The sequence below is a fragment of the Myotis brandtii genome, unplaced genomic scaffold, assembly GCF_000412655.1.
Source record: "Myotis brandtii unplaced genomic scaffold, ASM41265v1 scaffold248, whole genome shotgun sequence".
NCBI classification, from domain to species: Eukaryota; Metazoa; Chordata; class Mammalia; order Chiroptera; family Vespertilionidae; genus Myotis; species Myotis brandtii.
The window spans coordinates 1,295,271-1,317,783 of record NW_005359397.1 but is presented as its reverse complement, the minus strand read 5'-3'; the positions used below and the strand labels follow the sequence as shown (position 1 = coordinate 1,317,783).

Sequence of the window (22,513 nt, the reverse complement as noted above, 5' to 3'; positions counted from 1 at the left end):
TGGCTGCCGGCCGCCATCTTGGCTGACAGTTAATTTGCATATACTCACTGGTTAGCCAATGAAAAGGGTAGCGGTCGTACACTAATTACCATGTTTCTCTTTTATTAGTGTAGATAGATGGATCATTAACAAAATTATGGTATACTTGGTCATTGAGGGAGGCCCCTGTGAGTCATTCTGCTCATTGCAGACCTGGTATACACAGATCCCAGGACAGGGCAATGTAATTGCCTTGCTGTTTGATGTGGTACCCAACCAACCAAAGGGGAGACACTCGCCAAGGTGTGTTGCAAAGGGTTCAACACCTGTTTCTCATGAGGCCAGTGACCTCCGACCAATTGCCTAAGTTACACCACTTGGCTTATCATCTCCTTAACTGTTTTCCCTTTTTAAGTGTCTGAATTTTTTAATATACTTTTCTTCTGTTTTATATCCTTTATTTCTTTTGTTGTCCTTTAATTATTAAGTACTATATCGGATGTTTACTGCAGGACTGTTAATCTTTATTATCAGTCTCTTTCTCCTTTTCCTCTCCTACCACCTCACCATTCTGCCAACTTTATACATACTAAACATATAAAAAAAAAAGGACCTGACTCTTGTTTCAAGAAATAACCTTGAGATCACAAAAATATTCACAGTATTGTCAAAATTACACTTGAAATGTAAATTGTTTTTCAATCAACAATGCTTGGAATGTTCTATTTTAGCTGCTTTTATTGAGCTATGTGACATTCTTTAGGGAGAGATTCCTTAAATCTAAACTTGAGTTGTGAACTTCTGAGCCACAGGCGCAAATCTGGAAGCACCAGCCTTCATTTCTCTTTTTTCTTTCCTACGCAGTGTTGTTTTTATTCTCGCCCAGCTTGTCTCAAACCTTTTCTGAGCAATCACTGATTCTCTTTCACAGGAGCCCACGAAGCTGAGGACATTTTTCCAGTTATGCGAAAGGTCTGGCAGAGGCTGTGAGGCACTGAATACGCATGTTAGATCAGGGCTTGTCACTGCCAACTCCTACATCAGCCATCAAAAGCCACTGCTACATTTAGAGCCACCTCCTGTTTATTCCTCTTTCATTGATCACCCAATCCCCTTAAAACTGTGACTTTGAGTGAGGCTGAATCTCGAATAATTCCAATCTACCAGATGGTGTTGACCACGCCTTTCATTTTGTCTTTGGGTGTTTTAAGTTATGTATATACAGCAGCTGTCACTGATCGGGGCTCCTGGGGGGCTTCCAAGTGCACTTGTCTTTTACTGGAAGAGGGTTATGGAAGACCCATCTGAAGTGAGGAGTAATTTCTGAAGCTCTAGTTGCTCCTCTAAGTGCATCTGGGCTCGCAGCGATGCGAGTGTTTTCTAGTCCGTGATGGAGTCATGGGTCATGTGATTAAAGAAGTAAACAAGGCCCAGCTGGTGTGGCTCAGTGGTTGAGCATAGACCTATGAACCAGGAGGTTCGGTTAGATTCCCAGTCAAGGCATATGCCCAGGTTGCGGGCTTGATCCCCAGTGTGGGGCGTGCAGGAGACAGCAGATCAGTGATTCTCTGATCATTGATGTTTTTATCTCTCTCCTTCTCCCTTCCTCTCTGAAATAAAAATATATAAGAAGTAAACAAGCTGGAGTATCCAAAGTACAAAATCCAATCCCATTTTGCCTCTAAGGAGCATTTACTTATGTTTATTTTTTAGTAGCATCATCATTATGATTATCTGTTTCATCATTAGAAAAGGTAGCACAAGATATCACTTCTGATTTCCAGAAGGCCGAGCTAAAAGATCTGTTCAAAGTTGATGCCTTTATTAATAGAACACAAAAGATAAGTATAGTACAGGGATAATCTCAGACATGTAGATTAAATTGTCCTGCCCAGGCCACTCAAAAAAGGAATTCAAATGCAAGAAACTAGCATTGAGAGTTGAAGTTACTATATATGGCATATTGTAACTTAAACCAGCGCCTGTACATTTTCCATCTTCTATAATAGAAAGAAGTATCTCAAAATACTATATAATTTACTTATTATTTATATTTTACTTTTCTCCCACTAGAATATAAGCATCCCATATGTTCACTGTTGTAGGGCGTTTTTATCTCGTTCTCAACCTTCCTAATGCCGCGACCCTTTAATACAGTTCCTCATGTTGTGGTGAACCCCAGCCATAAAATTATTTTTGTTGCTACTTCATAACTGTAATTTTGCTACTGTTATGAATCATAATGTAAATATCTGATATGCAGGATATATTTTCATTGTTACAAACTGAACATAATTAAAGCATAGTGATTAATCACAGAAACAATATGTAATTATATATGTGTTTTCCGATGGTCTTAGGTGACCCCTGTGAAAGGGTCGTTCGACCCCCAAAGGGGTTGCGACCCACAGGTTGGCGACCCACAGGTTGAGAACCGCTGCCCTAGACCATTGCTTAATATGTGGTAGATGCTCATTATATATTTGTTAGGAGAATTAAGGTAACATTATATATACTGGTTTTTCTCTCTGTGTCCTTGCCCACAAAAAGGACCTAATCAGTTGAACCTTTTGACCCCATTACCTACAGTGATTCAGTGATTTAAGAAATGCATATGCTTGTCCCATCGGAGTCCTTATGGTGATTGATTGGCAATGTCAAAAAGATAACAGTAGAGTCTTAAAAATAGCACTGCCTTGAAAGTCAAGAAAACTGTGGGGTTCTTCATTTTCTTTTACTCTAATTGAGATTTAATCTACATACAATAAAATTGCATAGGTCTTTACTCCGCACTTGAAAACCATTGGCAATTGTATATATCTATGTAACCACCACCCAATTAAGATGTAGTCTATGTCCATTGTTCATGACAATTCCCTTGTGTCTTTCTAGTAGTTCTCCCATGAGGCCTCTCTCCTCAGCTTTCAGATGGCTGTGTTCTCCTTGTGTCCTCACAAAGCCTTTTTGCTGTGAGCACACACCCCTGGTGTATCCCTCTTCTTATAAGGACACCAGTTATATTGGACTATTGGCCCGGTGCACGAATTCATGCACATTGAAAGAAAATTAATTAGAAGAAATATTTTAATATCGCTATTTGCCGTTTTTCTATAATAGAAGTGTCAACCAAATTCTGCTCGACAATGACAGATGGAAACACACACATGTGATTGGTGCCAGCCAGAGCTTTATATGTATCGCACATGCACGAGTCAACTTAGCCTTTTATAGATATAGAATAAACTTGCTTAATCAGACCTGCTTTCTGATGTAGCTAAACTTTTTCAAGCCCAGTGAAGCACCCCAACTTCTCTTACAGGTAATTGTCAGCAACACAGCAGTAAATATCAACACGAAGCAGATTATTATTGTAGATCACACAGGGAGAACAAAGGGTAAAATATTTAACTGCAGCAGTGTTTGACTATATTCTGCACAGTGAGAAAACCTGAAGTCATTTTCAAGGTCCACCATTTCTTACTTCTTTTCAGTCAGGTCAAGTTTCTAAGCTTTCTAAATCTCCATTTTCCAGCTAATGAAAAGAAAATAGGAGTCCACCAAGTCTCCTATCTGCCTACTCCAAGGCTTCTGTGAGGATCAAATGAGATGAGGCATGGGAAAACACTTCACAAACATTTGGTTAAAATGTAAAATGTTTGCACCTGGCTATAAAGCAAGTTGTGTTCCTGGGCTGAAGAAACTCGAAGGAGGCTGGTCACTAGGGAGAGGAAGCTGGGCATTGCTATGTGACGTCATTACCCCGTGCCCACACCAACCGTTTCCGGGCTGGGCTGGGCTGTGGGCCACATTTTGTGCCTTGGGATCTCGGCAGCATAGGCTGCGATTTGGTGGGCTGTTGCTCCAGGGTGGTGGAGGAGCCTGTGTCCCACTTGGGGGAAGCTGAGTGTTGCTTTGTGGGCACCAGGTCTGTGGTGCCATTTCTCTGTAGTTGGCCAGTGCGTGTCATGGCAGCTCCTGCATTGAGTGTCTGCCCCCTAGTGTTCAGTGTGCATCATAGCGACCAGTCGGATGGAGGGAGGGACACTTAGCATATTAGCCTTTTATATATACAGATTATGGCCCATCCATCTGACCTTGGTTAACCTTAATTACCCCTGTGAAGGCTCTCTCTGCAAATGCGTTCTGAGGTATACTGTGGTTAGAACTTCAGCATAGGAATTAGGCAAGGGGAGAGGACATAATTTAGTTCATAACAATTACTTTTTTCTTAGTCTCTATGCTTTTTATCTTTTCTTATCTCATTACACTGTGTGGGACTTCGATTACAATGTAGAATAAAATATGCCTGGTCTCACAGGAAAGCAGGTATTCTTTCACCGTTACATATGGTTTTAGCTATAGGTTTGTTGTAAATGCTATTTATCATGTTATAAAGGTTCCCACCTCATTTGCTGAGAGTTATTATTGTAATGAGTATAGAATTTCATCAAAACTTTTTCTGTACCCATTGAGGTGGTCAGAGTGTAAATTCATAAAAACTTTGGAAAACAGTTTGGTATTACTATTTACTAAAGATAAATAACAAGCACTCTGTATCCAAGCAGTTTCTTTCTAGGTATATATACTAGAGAGAATCTCACGGACACAGTGTTTAACTTACAAACATGTTCATAGCTGTATATTCAGTCAGGGTAGACTGATCACTGTGGTAACAAGTGGACAGAAAAAACATCAATAGTTTAAAGAAGAAATTTTTCCTCCTGTAATGGTCCAGGGTAAGAGTTCGGGTTGACAGCAGCTCTGCTCCAAAGAATGATGGCTCTGCCTTCTTTTTGTGCCTTCCAAAGTCACCTTGAGCATTGCAGTGACACTGGGGTGGGGAACTTGGTCCATGGCCAAATCTGGCCCACCACCGATTTTTGCAAATAAATTTTATTCGAACGCAGCCATTTCCATGTTTTGCATATTGTCTGTGGCTGCTTTCGTGCTGCAGCAGTGGAGTTGCATGTTTGCAACAGGAACTGGATGGCTCACAAAGCCCAGCACATTTACCATCTGACCTTTACAGGAAACTGTTGGTTGGCCCTGCTATAGCAGGTCAGCAAGGACAAGGAAGGGTATGAAAAAGTACATGTGAAAGGTTATTATAGGACAGACCTGAAGTGGCACATATACTGTCCACTAGTTTTCCTCCTGACCACACATAATTACGAGAGGGACTAGGAAATGTAATCTAGCTGTGTACCCAGGAAGAGGGGATGAGAGTGCATTTTAGTGGATAACTGGCATCCTCAGCCACAGCAGTGTCTTTTCAATAGCCTCAAACCAGAAACACTCCCAACATCCACCAATAGTAGGATGGATAAATAGTCATAATTGCATAAATGGAACACTACATAGCACAGAAAACAAACCGCAGCTACGTAAATCATCAGCACAGATAAACTCTCAAATATAATAATGAGCAAAAGAAGTCTTAAGAGGAAAATATATAGCATATTTCTATTTTATAAAGTTCAAAAGAAGCAAAACAATGACATTTAGGGGATGCATATCTCACTGGTAAAACTGTAAAGAACAAAAAGGGAATACAGTGGGGCCTTGACTTACGAGTTTAATTCGTTCCGAGACCGAGCTCGTTAAGGAGCTCATTAACTCAAATTACGTTGTCAACTCAATGCAAAAAATCGGCCGAGAGACAGCTGGTATCTCAAAAAACTCGTTAGTCGGGACACTCGTAAGTCAAGGCCCCACTGTAACTGGGAATGGCGGCTGGTTTGTTCCTGTGTTTCAGGGGGAGAAGAGGTGACAGGGATGGACATTGGTGAGGCTCCCAGGCAGCAAAGCTACGAGGACTTCATTTCTGGGTTTGAAAAGAGGTCACACGGGCATTTTCTATATCACTCACTCTTTAAACTAAACTGAATGTATAATGTAGCTCAGCTGTTTATAAAATGCAAAATAAAACAAAGGGCCCAGAGTTTTCCTAGACATTGAACTCTATAAGAAGTTATCTTATCATGAGGTATTGATTGGTGGGTGGGCAGACACAGACCCAGCCATATGTAAGTAGGACTTGATCATTATGTCCAATTCTATCTGTGTATGCAGAAATGTATGTTTATTTACATAAGTGTATTCACATATATTTACCCATATATAAACATATATACTTAAGTATGAAATTTATCAGCCTAATGGATAATATTCTTACCAGCACTTTTATTTTTTAAATGTGTATATTGTGTGTGTGTGTGTGTGTGTGTGTGTGTGTGTGTGTGTGTAAATATAGAGGAATATGTAATTCTATGAATATGCATAACTGTATGTAACTGTTGGTTTACTAAACACTAAATCAAATTTTATAGAAGGAATGAATATAATTAAAAGCTGATATATGGCTTTCTAGAAGCTTAATAAGTGATAGAGCCTAGAGAATTTTAAAAAAGGAATAAAGTTCCTGTAAGGCATAGTACTCACACATTCTGGATCTCTACCCCTTGGTGTTGCTCTGTGCCTCAGTGTAGTCATTCCTAACTTCTCTGGGCTTCATACCCTTTCATAATTTGATGAAAGCTCTGGTCCCTTTGCCCAGGAAAATGAATGAGCAAATAGACACACATTATTGTAACTAAGGAGGCATCCACACATTCCTGAAGCACACACATGGATCCATTAGAAGTCCTTGGGTCTTCTGTTAAAAGTTTTACTTTCTCCCTGCACTTTCCCTTGGGTCGGGAGCTCAAGGACCCTCCGCCTGGCCCAGCGGTTCTCCGGTGACATTCCCATGAGGCCCTGACACACTCACGAGACCCCTGCGCCTCCCACAGACCCTGGGGCGGGGCTTGATGGGGGTCCAGCTGGGGTCCCCCTCCAGTGCCTGAGGGTCTGGGGTCCAGCCCAGTTGCCGAGTGACCTTGACCCAGCTCCCTCTCAGGCCAGCATGAATGGGTGTGTTGGTGCCTAGCCTCTGTTTCATATTGCAAATATAAATAAATAAAGGAGACAGTTTAAGACCAAAAAAAAATAGAAAAAAAAGTTTTACTTTCTGTTCTTCCCATCAAATGTCAACTGTCTCAACCAAACTTTTGATGGAAGTATCAAAACAGAAAAAGATAAGACTAATGTTGAGGCCTATGTGACTAAAAAGACATTTATTCCATCGTCCCCAGGCAGCCCTTCCTTCTCACCTCCCCCACAAGGCCTTCTCAGTTGCTACTACTCTCAGGTGCTTATTTTAATTTCCCCTCCATCCCCAAACTCTGCCCAGACAGTTGTAGGCATGGCGAATGGCTTCACCTGCCTCCCTTCTCTCTCTTTTACTCTGTTCTAAATTCTAGCACAAAAGTAATCTCTCCAAAGGCCATTTGTTGTTTTTTAGAGAAAGATGTTTATTTACATAACAAATTAGGGTTCCTTTTGTTCCTTTGTTGTTTTATTGACTTCAGAGAGAGGAAGGAGAGGAAGAGAGTGTTAGGAACATCAATGATGAGAGAGAATCATTGATGGGCTTTCTCTTACCTGCCCACTACTGGGGATCGAGCCTGAAACCCGGGCATGTGCTCTGACTGGGAATCAAACCATGACCTTCTGGTTCTTAGGTCTATGCTCAACCACCGAGCCACACCTGCTGGGCCCAGTTGTTGTTTTTGAATGGTCATTACTGCTGCTTTGTTTTATTTTTTAGGCCAGCTAGCACAGTGTTGAGTTTGCAGTACAGACCTTGATTGTATTTAAAACCCAGCCTTGCTCTTAGCAGCCCTGTGATACTGGACATGCTGCTTGACCTTTTCTCACTTTCCACTTCCTATTCCATAAAATGAGGACAATAATATAAATTAAGGACTAATGAGATAATGCATTTAAAGTGATTAGCAAGGTACAGGACATAGTGTGCTCAATAAATATTTCCTGGATATACCAAACATGTAGCCTTGAGGTTGTTAATTTAGTGCTTTTGCTAATTCCATGCTCCCTATTCCTTCTGTCAAAATTCCACCTCCTGCATTGTCTTCCCTACAGCTGATGTGATCTCTCTCCCTTGTTAATTCCTCAGACTTTTCATCCTATTTAATATGCAGTAACTAGCAGAATGGTGAAAACTCCTGGATCAAAGTGTCTGGGCAAGAATGCTGGCTCCGTCACATATAGCTTTGTGACCTTGGCAGGTCATGTAAGTCCCTATGGCTCATTTCCTTACCTGGAAATTAGATATAAAAATAGTGTCTATCGCAAAGGGTTTTATGAAATGGCCAAACTATAGAGATAGAGCTGGGGGAAGGGAGAGGGCAATAACAGACCAGTCAGGATGAAGGGAACTACAAATGGGCATAAGGGGCCTTTTTGGTGTGTGGAAATATTATAAAACTGGGTTGTAAAAATAAATAAGCAAATACCATGACAAAAATGTTTAAAACTTGGTTGTGCCCATGATTGCATAGCTGAACAGATTTGCTACTATTATCAAACTGTACACCTAAGATAGTTAAAATTTACGGTATTCAAATTATACTTTAATGAAACTGTTTATTATAAAAGAATATATGGTATATGAAAAAGAGGAGAGTGCCAGGCATACTGTACCTATTGTTACTGCTGTATACTGCCTTGGGTCATGTTTGATTCTTTACAGTACTGTATTGTTGAGAGTAACTCATCCTCTTGCTCTCACACCTTCTTTCCCCTCCTCCTAAGCTAAGCTTGAGCTTAATCCTGGCACCAGCCCTTGCCTGTTGTTCGGTGCTTGACAAATATTTACTGACTGAATGCACTGTGTGGACTGAGGACTAATGTCTAGTGTGAGAATGTACTGGTTTGGGTTGAGGGTCCCACAGGTTTGTGTACACAAAAGACAGTTGTGCATTTAGGTGGCTAGTGATTTACATCCATCCATAACAGTGAGCAGTTAATACTGAGTATAGTTGAGAATGCCAGGGTCCGTGGTGATTGCTCTTGCTTTCTCCAGTTCTGATTTCCTGGGTCACACCTAAACTGTTCCGTTCCTGAAGTTAGCAGACTATGTGCTTGGCATTTTAGGGTCTGGGATTCCCAACACACCAAAGCTATCTTTGCATTATTTGAATATTCACCCTTTTCTCAAAGAAAGAGTGAATCTTCCCAAATAACTTCCTTAAGCAGCCTGGATTGTAGTCTCCCAGGAATCAGAAGAAGACTGTAAATAAGCGTTCCAGAAAAAGACAGGGACATTTTGTGTTGTTTGGAAAATAATATTAAGAAGGAGAAATTATTATTATTAGAAATACTAATAACTAGAAACAAACAACCACAACAAATATTCATGTCCATATCTTCTTCTTCTTTAGCACTTCAGGAAAGAAGTTATGCACATTGCTTGTTAGAGAGGAGCGGAGGCCAATGGGCCCAGGCTGGTTAGTTGAGCATCTCTTCCAGTGAGACACTTCCTTTAGCCAGTGTAGAGTCTTTGAACGAAACATTCAAGGTTCATGTCTACCTTGAAAGCTTTGGGGGCAGGATAAGTTTAATTTGGGGGGGTGGAGATATAGAGTGCTGGAATCTTCTATTTTGTCAGAGAGAAGAATGATCTTTTATTATGTTCGTTAAGGGGAATGAAATAAAGCAATCTATCATCTTGGGCATTTTCACAGTAAACCCAAACCAGCAGGAATATGAGAGGAATCAGGTTTTTTAAAAAGCTCTAGTTAGTCTGTTACTGCACAAATGTACTTTTTTAAAACAAGATATTGCAGATCTCTGATGCTCACAAAATCAAAACAACCCGCTGAGTTTTCCATCTGTCATTGTTTCATCTCACGGGGGGGATGGGGGATGCTTAATTTCAAAGCTTAGGAATTCCTATAATCTCTAATATATTACTCAGAATGGGCTTTTCCATTTCTTTTTATTGACTTCCCAAATTGTTTCCTTTATCGTTCATACAGGGACAATGACAGGAGTTAGAAAAGATGCGTCCACATCTCCTATAACAGCCGAAAGCCAAAAGGACCTTTTATGCTCAACCACATCGTCATTCCAACATGAATCTTCCCGGTAAGTGTTAGGTGTTCTTTGATTTAATATTCTCCAGAGAAGAGCATTTTTTAAATTTTGTTTTTATTGACGTATAATATCATATTAATTTCAGGTATACATCATAGCAATTTGATATATACATTATGAAATGATCCCAACAATAAATCTAGTTACCATCTGTCATCATACAAAGTTATTATAATGTTATTGACTGTATTCCATACGCTGTACATTATATCCTTATAACTTATTTCTATTTTAACTGGAAGTTTGTAGCTCTTAGTCCCCTTCACCTATTTCAGCTGCCACCCCAACCCCTCCCCTTTCTGTACCCATCAGTTTGTTTCCTGTATCTATGAGTTTGTTCTCTTTTGTTTGTTTGTTTGCTTTGCTTTTTAAATTCCACATATAAGGGAAATCATACAGTATTTATCTCTGTCTGACTTATTTCACTTAGCATAATACCCTTTAGGTCCATCCATGTTGTTGCAAATGGCAACGTTTCATTCTTTTTATGACTGAGCTATATTCTGTTACATATATACCACATTGTGTGTGTGTATGTGTGTGTTTCACAAGATAATTTATGATAATTTATTCAAGTACTCTTACCTCCAGCATCTGGACAGAATTCATGCACTGGGGTTTCAAAAATCAAAATATAACCCAAACAATAACAAGGTTTCTTACTTTCATACCACATCTTCTTTATCCACTCATCTATCAGTGGATACCTACATTGCTTCCATGTCTTGGCTGTTGTAAATAATTCTGCAATGAACATAGGGGTGCACATATCTCTTCAAATCAGTGGGTTTTTTTCTTCAGATAAATACACAGAAGTGGAATTGCTATATTATATGGTAATTTTATGTTTAATTTTTTTAGGAACCTCCATACTGTCTTCCATAATGACTGTACCAATTTACATTCCCACAAACAGTGAACAAGGGTTCCCTTTTCTCCAAATTCTCACCAACACTTGTTTGTTGATATTGTCTATTTGATAATAGCCATTCTGACGGGTGTGAGGTGATGCCTCATTGTAGTTTTGATTTGCATTTTCCTGATTAGTGATGTTGAGCATCTTTTCATGTGTCTGTTCACCATCTGTATATCTTTTTTTGGAAAAAAAAATATCTCTGCCCATTTTTTAATCAGAATCTGTAGTGTGTATGTGTGTGTGTGTGTGTGTGTGTGTTTTGCATTAAGTTGTATAAGTTCTTTATATATTTTGGACACTAACCCTTTATTGGATGTATGATTTGCAAATATCTTCTCCCATTCAATAGGTTGCCTTTTGTTTTGTTGATGGTTCCCTTCACTCTGCAAAAGCTTTTTAGTTTGATGTAGTCTCATTTATTAATTTTGCTTTGTTTCCCTTGCCTGAGGAGACTAGTTTAAAAAAATATTTCTAAGACCAATGTCAAAGACTTTACTGCCTATGTTTTCTTCTAGGAGTTTAATGGTTTTCAGGTCTTTAATCCATTGTAAATTTATTTTTGTATATGGTATAAGATAGTGTTCCAGTTTCATTCTTTCCCATATAGCTGTCCAGCTTTTCATTACCATTTATTAAAAAGACTGTCTTTTTCCCATTGTATATTCTTCCTTTGTCATAAATTAATTGACCATATATGTGTGGTTTATTTTTCAGTGGTGTATTCTATTTCATTGATCCGTCTGTTTTTATGCCAGTACCATACTGGTTTGATTTCTGTAGCTTTGTAGTGTGCTTTGAAATTAGGGAGCATGATGAGTCTAGCTTTGTTCTTTCTGAAGATTGTTTTGGCTATTTGGGATCTTTTGTGGTTCCATACAAATTTTAGGATTCTCTTTTCTAGTTCTGTTAAAAATGCTATTGGTATTTTGATAGGGATTGCAGATTGCTTTAGGTAATATGGACATCTTAACAATATTAATTTTCCAATCTGTGAGTTTGATCTATCTTTCTATTTATTTGTGTTGTTTCAATTTCTTTCATCAGTGTCTTATAGTTTTCAGAGTACAGGTCTTTTACCTCCTTGTTTAAATTTATTCCTAGGAATTTTTATTCAATTGTAAATAAGATTGTTTTCTTAAGTTCTCTTTCTGGTAGCATGCTATTAGTGTGTAGAAATGCAACTGATTTCTGTGTGTTAATTTTTTATATCCTGCAGCTTTACTGATTTCATTTATTGTAACATATTTTTGGTGGAATCTTTAAGGTTTCCTATGTGTAGTATCATGTCATCTGCAAATAGTGACAGTTTTTACTTGTTCCATTACATTTGGGATGCCTTTTATTTCCATAGAGCATTTTTGAGGTTTATTTAATAAAGAGTGGAAAAATCTTGATAGTATTAATGGCTGATACTCAAAAGAGAGGCCTTTTTTGGCATCTAGATTTGGCCAGTTGAGCTCATGGAGCACTTTTCTTTAAACTTGCCTTTCCCTAGTTGATAATGGTAATTGGTGAGGATTTCCATGGAAACACAACTAATCCTCCTTCATAAAAAAAAAAAATCTACTTAACAGCAAGTCCTTCCCAATTTATCACAGAATAGCTGTACACTGGACTGTAAATTTAACTAACTGAATTATTGATATTGAAAAATATAGTAGATTTTGTACTACAATTAAAGGACTGTCAACATTTACTTATAACAGAGAAATTTGAATGAAGAGCTAATAATTTGACCAGTCTTGTTTGGAATCAGGAAACTAAATATGTCATTAAGATTTCTCATATCTAATAAGCGAACTCTCATTTATCTGCTTATGGCTGAATATATAAATATCAAAACCAAAAGGGCTTGGTTTACTTTTCCTTGGGAATATGATTGTTTGAGCACTTAAATACCTAGTAACTTATGAGATGAATACAAATTTTAAGACAATTTTAATTTTAAAGAACTTTTGGGAAATGACACAGAGGATGACAATAATGTCTGTCATCTATTAAGCATGTGTATTCCCAGCCCTTTGTGTGCATCATCTGACTTAATTAATCTTCATCGCAGTCTTATGAAGTGGTACTATTGTCACCCTCACTTTAAAAATTAGGAAACTAAGGCTCAGAGAGACTGAGTGACTTGCCTAAGGTCACATAGCCAATAAGAGGTGAGCCAGCGTTACAGGCTCCAAAGGCCATCATCTTAAATATTACAATAGTTGACAAAGACAACCTCCCTATTTTGGAGGCCACCCACAACCAAAAGAAAATTTAATTAGTTTACCACATTCTTTGTTTATTACTCCTTTTTTCCTTCTTAATGCTGCTGTTATTTTGCCAAAGACCCACAGTGAGTTGTGGTTCTGCAATATTGATGGGGTTCCCACCTTAGCGGCTTAACGTTGTGGCTGAACGCCTGTGCTCAGAGGATGTGTCCTTGCTCATCTTGAGGGAGTCCTCTGGAGGAATTACAGGTAAAGAGGAGGGAGAGCCCGGGATTTCAGTCTTGGTGAATTTCCCTGTTGTTGGAGATTAAAATGGAACCTTTAACACTACTTTAATGTGTATTTGATTCTTGCATTTCAGTTTAGTGAGAAGCATGAAAAGGTAAAAGCAAGTGCTTCCCAGGAAGAGTTTTATAGAACATCCTCAGCACACATTTTCTGAATGGACCGTATCAACTTTGTAGAGTTTTACAAGGCCAGTTAAAATTGCTGTGAAGACGCATATTTATGGACCTTAGGAAAAAGGATTCTGTATCTGCTGGTTCTTAGTACTGCAGACCAGCTAAATATAGATCCTCAGAAGCTTCTTAAATAATGAGCATTTAGCTAAAGCTAAAGAAACAATGTGTAGCACACCAGGTTTTGTCCTTAGACATGCACAATGGCATGTTATAGGTCTATTCTACAAAGTGCAGAGTTGAAAAAGATTCAGTGCTATGAAATCAGTTACCAGGAAGGCACAGTGGTTGCTTTCCAGACTTCAGAATCGGGATTATTTGAATTATTTTTATTTCAAAGTGTAGAAAAGGCATTTTTTTATAGACTACTTTTCAGTTACAGGGAATTCAATGCAAAAGAAAAACCTATTGTTCTTTGTCGCAACAAATCTTTGAAGGTAATACTAAGGTAAACAAGAGTAAAAGACCTTTCCCTGTCCACCCCAAAATCCCAAGAATTTGCAAGTCTTGCAAGAGAATATGGGTGTGGGGCGTGTGTTAGTGGGAGACAGGTTTTCCTTTGTTCTCTGCAAAGTGCTAACACCTAGAAACCCCTGTATCATTCCATATGCAGGTGATAAAATGAGGCGTGGCAAAGTCATCTTTCTCATTCACGGTGTAGGCTGTTAATTGTTCTCTCTGCTGCCTGTCAATATAATGTGAAATTTTCATTCCCCATTCAAGATGGAAAAAGTTGTGGCTGAAAATGTTAACATTTGCATTTTTATTTGTTGATTTATTTAAAGGACAGCCTCTCCTACAGCAATCCATCACTTGGTGACACCCCAAATATGAATAATGTATTGTAGACTTGCAGTTACCATGTGTAATAAGAGCTAGAGACAGTAAAGGAATGTTAACTATGCTGCAAATGTAATATTTATTGACTCATAAAGTTTATTGCTTTTGAGGTTCAATAATACTGACCATAGGACATTAATATCACTTAGCCTGATTTTAGCTGGGCACCTTTGTATGTAGAAATATTCATCTATCTCATGCTAACAAAGTAAATATGTAATTGATAACACAGGCAGAGAGAGCTTTATAGTTTTCTGTGCTGGGAGCTAGAATGCATCTGTTTCACTTCTGGCCTCCAGCACCCATGAACCCCCCACCCCACCCCACCCCCGAGCTGCCCAGGAGAGTAAACCATGGTCATCTTGGCACAAGAGGGTGGTGCCACTGAACTAAACGGTGCCATGCATTTCTGCTCAGCTGAACCAAGCAACACTCACAAGTCACTCCTCCTGGAGAGGGCGCTAGAGAGGGCTTCTCTCCCTGTCATTCTGAACAAGGAGGGTAGGTGCTCCTTCACTTAAAAAGTTCAGCCCTTTTCCTGTCATGATACTGAGTCAGTTTACTGCTTCTACTTGATCCTGTACTCCAGTGTGAAGCCAGACCCGGGCAGGTTACCAATGAATTTGTTATGAGCACAAATGGTACTGATAACCCATTTGTGCCTTCCAGAATTAGGTATGTCCATTGCCAGCAATAAAGATCATGCAAGAAATATCTGGCCCCCAGAGCAAAAGAAGTAATGTTAATTAGCAACCATCAGCTGTAATTGTCATCCCCATTAAGATGCAGAATTATGTATTTCTTCGTTATAAATAGCCTTTCTAATTGTGCTTGATGTATGCCAATTTAATCAAAAAGTATACTTGCAACAGCAGATATTTGCATTAATGTAGCTTTGGATCTTCAAATCTTTTCTTTCAAATTTGACTGGGAAAAAGAGTCTATTGCAGCTGTATATCCTTTGTATATTGATGGTTTTTTCTATTCAGATATATAGATCTGATATATGTTATATTAAAGATGAAGATCTTTAATATCTTCTGGGATTGTTCAATGAAACAGACTTGGTGGAGTTTCTTTCTCTTAGTCATGTGACAACACAGTGATTATTATTCCAAACTGATCAACAGAAGAACCTACCTGGTGTACAGGGATAGGATGACATTCTCAGTTTCTGAAGAAAAAGGTTACTAAGACCTCATCTCTCTGTTCTTCCCTGGCTCATAAGAGTTAATGCTGGTATTCTTGACCTCTTTGTGTTTTTTTTCCATGAGATTGAAGAGAGAAAAGCAGATCTCACCAAATCTGCCTGATTAGTGAGTTTTTGGAACTGAAGCTGGAGTTAGCCTATTTCTATTTCACTTCTCTACTTACATGGGATATCTTTCCATTTATTTGTGTCATCTTCAGTTCTTTTCATCAATGTTTTATAGTTTCCAGTATACAAATCTTTCGTGTCATTGGGTAAATTTATTCCCTAGTATGTTATTTTTTTCATGGGATCATAAATGGGATTTCCCCCCTTGGTTTCCTTTTCAGATAGATCACTTTTGATGTAAAGAGACACTACTGATTTTTGTATGTTGATTTTTGTGTCTAGCAAATTTAGTGAATTTGTTTATTAGTTCTACCAGCTTTTTTTTGGTTTTGTTTTTGTTTTGCAGTATCTTTAGGGTTTTCTGCATATAGAGTCATGTCATTTACAGAAATAATTTTATTTCTTCCTTAACTATTTGAATGTATTTTATTTCTTTTTCTTGCCTTGTTCTTGCTGCACTTCCTATACTTCGTTGCACAGAAATATTGAGAGCAGGCATCTTTGCCTCATACCACGCCTTAGAGAAAAAGCTTTCAGTTTTTCATCATGGATTTTGATTAGCTGCGGGCTTTTTATAAATGGTCATTATTGTTTCGAGGAAATTTTTCTCTTTATATATTTTGTTGAGAGTTTTTATCATGAATGGATGTTGCCCTTTGTTAAAGGAAACATACAAATTGCCAACAGGTATATGAAAAGATTCTCAACATCACAAATCATCAGGGAAATGCAAATCCAAACCACAGTGAGACAGTACCTCACACCTGTTAGGATGGCTGTTATAAAAAAGATAAAAGATAACAATTATTGGGAAGGATATGGAGAAAAGACAACTCTTATATACTTAGTGGGACTGTAAACTGGTATAGCTTTAAAAAAAACTTTATTATTGAAAGTATTACATAAGTCCCCTTTTCCCCCATTGACCTCCTGTAGCCCACCCCTGCCCCCTCACCCCAGGCCTTCACCACTCTATTGTCTGTGTCCATGGGTTGTGCATATATATATGCACAACAAATTTTTCAGTTGATCTCTTCCCACCCACGCACCCTCTCCCACCTTCCCTCTGAGGTTCAACTAGTATAGCTTTTATGGAAAACAGCATGGAGGTTCCTCAAAGAATTAAAAATAGGACTACATAATATCCAGCATTCCCCTTCTGGGTATATACCCAAAGAAAATGAAGTCAGTACTGCTGGAGGTATTTGCAGAGAAGGGAAAATCGTGTAAATAATTCTAACAATGATCTGTTTTATCTTGAGCAACAAAATTCTGGATTGACAGCTAACAGAGGATTCAAGAAACATATTTCTTACTATGCTGGTAATAAATATATAATGCCGAAAATTATAATTACCTGTTCACAATCCTTGGCATATACCTTAGAGTTGACAGAATGTTTTTCATATTCATTGTCTTGTTTAAATTGCATCACAAGCCTGTGAGGTATGTGGTAGTGCTCTCCCACCTCATAATGAGGCAATGAGAACAGAAAAGCTGAGTGGCTGCTCGAAGCCACACAATGAGGAAGCAGGAAAGAGGGCTTAAACTTTCCTCGTCCAATTCCAAATCTCAGAATTGTTTTATTCTTTCCTACTGCCTGAGACTTGGATTTGGTTCTGAGGTGTAAACACTAAGCTGATCAAATTCTGCTTTAGAGGAGGAAGCAAACTGACTTTGATAGTTGGAATTTGTTTTATAACTTGACAAGAGGAAACTTAGCCTACAGAGAACAGGGCGTTGTGGTTTCACTACACACAACAGCAAAATTGCAATGCCTTCTCGCACTTGTGCCCAGAATCCTAACAGTGACTTTAAAAAAAAAAAAAATCGAACTGTATCTCATCTACACATTTACACAAATATTTTGAGGACTCAGGCAGGTTCCCTCATATGCCCAGCAGAGAAAATGATAATGTGTTATTCCAAAGGTGGGGAGATGAAAGCTCAACTAACTCTCAAACCTCCAACTGGAGCCCATGGCACTCCCTGGGTTTATGTCACAGCTTTCATGAGCAAGCCTCACTGTCTCTATGAAACGGTGTATCTGAGTGGTGGCTGGGAATGACGACTGACTACTCTTCCATGACTGCCGTGTCACACATGTGCAGGTATATCCATTCAAAATATGTGTTCATACAAATTACATATCATTGCAATGTGATGACTATTAAATCTGTCTCATAATAGTATTAAATAGAATTTCTTCTTAGATTTTTCAAATAACTTCCTAAAACTTGGCCCTGAACTATCATAAAAACAAAACCTAGAAGATGGTGGCATAGGTAAACACCTGAAATTGCTGCCTCGCACAACCACTTCAAAAATACAACTAAAAGACAAAACGGACATCCTCCAGAACCACAGGAAGGCTGGCTGAGTGGAAATCCTACAACTAGAAGGAAAGAGAAAAGCACACTGAGACTCAGAGGAGGTACAGAAGTAAAGTGCAGAAGTATGGAGGCTCACGCAGAAAGGGCTGGCAACTGAGGACACGGTTGTCTTTTTCAATCGGGAGGGAGACACAAGCTCCCGACGGCCCTGACTCCAGTTCTGGGCGAGTCTCTGGGGACCCAGACTCATACAGGGAGAAACTGGACTCTCTGGAAGCAGGCAGAACTCAAGGGCGGCTTTCTCTCAGAGGTGCTTGCAGTGATTACCGCGGGCCACTGAGACCGGGGACCGGGTCCTTTACAATCTGACAACTACCTAACAAATTGCAGCTGGGCCAGACAGACCCAGAACTTCCAAGAGAAGGCCCAAGGCCCCACAGCAGCTTGCATTGCTTCTCAGCTGGGCCTCATCTGGGCACCCCCAAACCCCCAAAAAAGGAAGGGGAATCTGCATATCTCTTCATAGCTCCTGCTGGGTAACCTCAGGAAGAGGCTTAATTAGCACCTCCTTAGATCCAAGAGCCAGTGTACCCAGTGGTCAGAGTGGGACCACCCAGATTACAACTCCTCAGATTCATAAGGAACACACTCAGGGGGCAGACTCAGTGAGCACCAAAGCCCCACTGAAGCAAGTCTTGCCCCAGAAGGGTGTCTTCAGCACAGAAGTTCTCCCACTGCAGACACAGCTGATTCTCACTGCCAATTGGCCTGGAGGTCAATTCCTCCCAGTGACACCTAAAACAATCAAGGCATAACTACAACAAGACTGTGCACAAAGCCCACAAGGGGGTGCACCAAGAGTGTCCACCTCAGGTAACTGGGGAGGCTGAGCCACTGGGCCCTGTAGGACACCTAGCACACAAAACCACTCTACCAACACAGGGAAGCAGACAAAATGCGAAGACAAAGAAACAGGTCACAAATGACAGAAATGGAGGACAGCAAACGACTGGATATAGAGTTCAAAACCACGGTTCTAAGATTTTTCAAGAATTTTATGGAAACCGCCGATAAATGTATTGAGATCCTTAAGAAATCTAGTGAGACCCTCGATGTTGTGATAAAGGACCAACTAGAAATTAAGCATACACTGACTGAAATAAAGAATATTATACAGACTCCCAACAGCAGACCAGAGGATCGCAAGAATCAAGTCAAAGATTTGAAATACGAAGAAGCAAAAAACACCCAACCGGAAAAGCAAAATGAAAAAAGAATCCAAAAATACGAAGATAGTGTAAGGAGCCTCTGGGACAACTTCAAGCGTACCAACATCAGAATTATAGGGGTACCAGAAGAAGAGAGAGGGCAAGATATTGAAAACCTATTTGAAGAAATAATGACAGAAAACTTCCCCTACCTGGTGAAAGAAATAGACTTCCAAGTCCAGGAAGCGCAGAGAACCCCAAACAAAAGGAATCCAAAGAGGACCACACCAAGACACATCATAATTAAAATGCCAAGAGCAAAAGACAAAGAGAGAATCTTAAAAGCAGCAAGAGAAAGACAGTCAGTTACCTACAAGGGAGTACCCATACGACTGTCAGCTGATTTCTCAACAGAAACTTTGCAGGCCAGAAGGGAGTGGCAAGAAATATTCAAAGTGATGAATAGCAAGAACCTACAACCAAGATTACTTTATCCAGCAAAGCTATCATTCAGAAGTGAAGGTCAGATAAAGAGCTTCACAGATAAGAAAAAGCTAAAGGAGTTCATCACCACCAAAGTATTATTATATGAAATGCTGAAAGGTATTCTTTAAAAAGAGGAAAAAGAAGAAAAAGGTAAAGATAAAAATTATGAACAACAAAATATCTATCAGAATATAATATAATCAGGGGCATAGAAAGGGAGTGGACTGACAATTCTTGGGGGGAAAGAGGTGTGGGGGTGCCGGAAGAGACTGGACAAAAATCGTACACCTATGGATGAGGACAGTGGGGAGGGGGTAAGGGCAGAGGGTGGGGTGGGAACCGGGTGGAGGGGAGCTATGGGGGGAAAAAAGAGGAACAACTGTAATAATCTGAACAATAAAGATTAAAAAAAAAACCTAATGAAATGCTACACATAAAATGATGACAATAAAAAGGAATCATCTGAAAACTTCAGAAAAGAATGTGTTGAATATGTTTAAAAAATATGAAGTTATAAATATGCCCCTCTGCCTTCCACCTTTAATCAGGGGGATGAAAAGCCCAGCCATTCCAAAGTGTCTGGTTGAAGTTGGGTTAATGATTTGAAATTCCCTGCCAGTGGTACATTACCACCAAGAGCAGTTGAACGTTCTTACATGTTTGATGAAAAGATGTTGCTTTTAATTAAGCCATGATGTTGAGCTGTTATTATAATTCCCACTGTTAAAAGCCATTAATATAATCATCCATTTCTCTTGCACACTCTATTTATAGAGTGTGTAAGTTAGGAAAACAGAAACAAATGGGAAGTAGAAATAATAAAGACATAGCATAATTCCAAGAAATGAATTCAGCCTAAGGACATTTGTCACGACATTCTTACCAGAGGAAGAGCACACAGAACGGGAAAATGTACAGCAGCTTATATTTACTAGTCACTTCGTCTAGTCCGGGGCTTTAGGACATCTTTCTAAGTTGTAGGTAAAAGGATTACAGAGCTATTTTATTGTTCAGTCTTTTCTGTATTTTCCAAATGTTCTACAATAACAATGTGTTACCTACATAATTTTTAAAACAGTATTTTAAAAGAAAACAAAGGCCCTAGCTGGTTTGGCTCAGTGGGTAGAGCATCGGCCTGCGGACTGCTCCTCCCCAGCTGGGACCCTCATCTGGGCGCATGCAGGGGGCAACCAATCCATGTGTTTCTCTCACATTGCTATTTCTCTGCCTTTCCCTCTCCCACTCTCTCTAAAAATCAATGGGAAAATCCTCGGGGGAGGATTAAAAAAAAAAAAGAAAGAAAACAAAGGACTCCCACTTGTAGGATCAAACCCATTTCAAAAGTTTATAACCCATAGTCCAAGTAGTTGGAAAAACCCTCAGCTAACCCTTGGAGCATATGACATAAATATGTTATTTCTTTGTTGAGCCAGCAATAGGGGAGGATTATGTCTCCTCGGTGTGTCTTCTCCGGCACTGAACTCTGAAAGCTGCTGTGATTGTGGCACCGCTCAGTAGTGCCGGTTCCTGCTATCCTTCAGTTTTAGGTCATGGGCTGGTGTTTTAGTGTTCATCGGTCCAAGGGCATTACGCTCCCTTAACTTCAGTGTAAAGAAGCACTTTTGAGTGTCACTTTCTGTTCTAGGCACTTAATGCTTTTATAAAAACCCTTTTATATGTTACCTAGTGTAACCCTCACAGTCATGAGAAAATAAAGCTGAAAGAGGCCATTACAGAACAGTTCAGAGCCAGGTGTAATAATTATAACACCTAGGTTTATAGGCCAAGGTTTGAATGCCTGCTCTGTGGTTTTGAACAAATCATTTATCTATAAAGTGGGGATAATAATATCTCCCTCATAGGCTTGTCGTGATCATTAGGCAAGATAGTTTATGTAAAGCACTGAGCACAGAGCTGGTGTAAGGCTAAATTGTAGTGGTCATTGTTGAACTTCCTGACAAGCAGTAAGGTGTTCCACCATATCACAGAGCTTCCTCTGAACGCTGCTCTGGCCCGTGGCTAGTTGTGTTTTGGTTTTCTCAAGGTGAAACCCTTGCAGTGCAGACAAGCAGCGTGGCTTAGAGGAGAGGGCATTAGAATTAAAGTCCAAACACCTGGATTCGTCAGCACCTGCCTCTGCCATTCACTAGCAGCAGAACCTTAACAAAGTCCCTTGACCAAATGGAACCTCATGTTTTCCATCTTTCCGTCCTATGTCTGAACCTTACCCTTTGTTCAGAAATAAAATTAAAACAAGAACACGCGCATCTATCTCAAGATTGCACACTTATACATTTTCAAAAATGAACATTTTCAAAAATAATGAAATAATTGGTTTCACAGCAGCATGGTTGAAGTTTCTCTTCCAGATCTTTGGGTTTTCTTGCTGGCCAGTGGTTAGAAACCTTAAGTAGATATGCAAACTTGGCAGCGTGTCATTCACGAGAGGCACAGTGATTCTGTGGGGACCTCTGGCTTTCCGCTTGGCAGAGGACCGGGTGCAACTTACATTTCCTGGATTATGCTCCACGAGCCTGTGTTTACTGAGGGTCTTTCATTTTTTTTAATGTTTAAATGAAATTAAACATTAGCTGTTGCTTTATGGAGGACACCAGGAGAAAGAAAAAAGATAGCATCCTGGAAGTCCAAATTGAGGTTATTGGCCACAGAGAAAAAATGAGTGCATGTTAGGGTAGGCTACATGCCTTGCCTCAGGGAAAATGGTCAGGATTGTGCCTTGTAGTACCAAGAATGTCACTG

The 22,513-nt window shown here is 39.5% G+C and overlaps 1 protein-coding gene across 3 annotated transcripts in view; it reads left to right on the top strand.

The window, feature by feature from the left end:
• KIAA1328 (KIAA1328 ortholog) overlaps positions 1 to 22,513 on the top strand; it is a 167,000-nt gene that overhangs the window by 132,988 nt on the left and 11,499 nt on the right. For all 3 annotated transcript variants that reach the window (XM_014540589.1, XM_014540588.1, XM_014540590.1), the window contains one exon: positions 9,861 to 9,969. In XM_014540589.1, the coding sequence (XP_014396075.1) occupies positions 9,861 to 9,969 (109 nt within the window). The remainder of the gene's footprint in view (positions 1 to 9,860; positions 9,970 to 22,513) is intronic.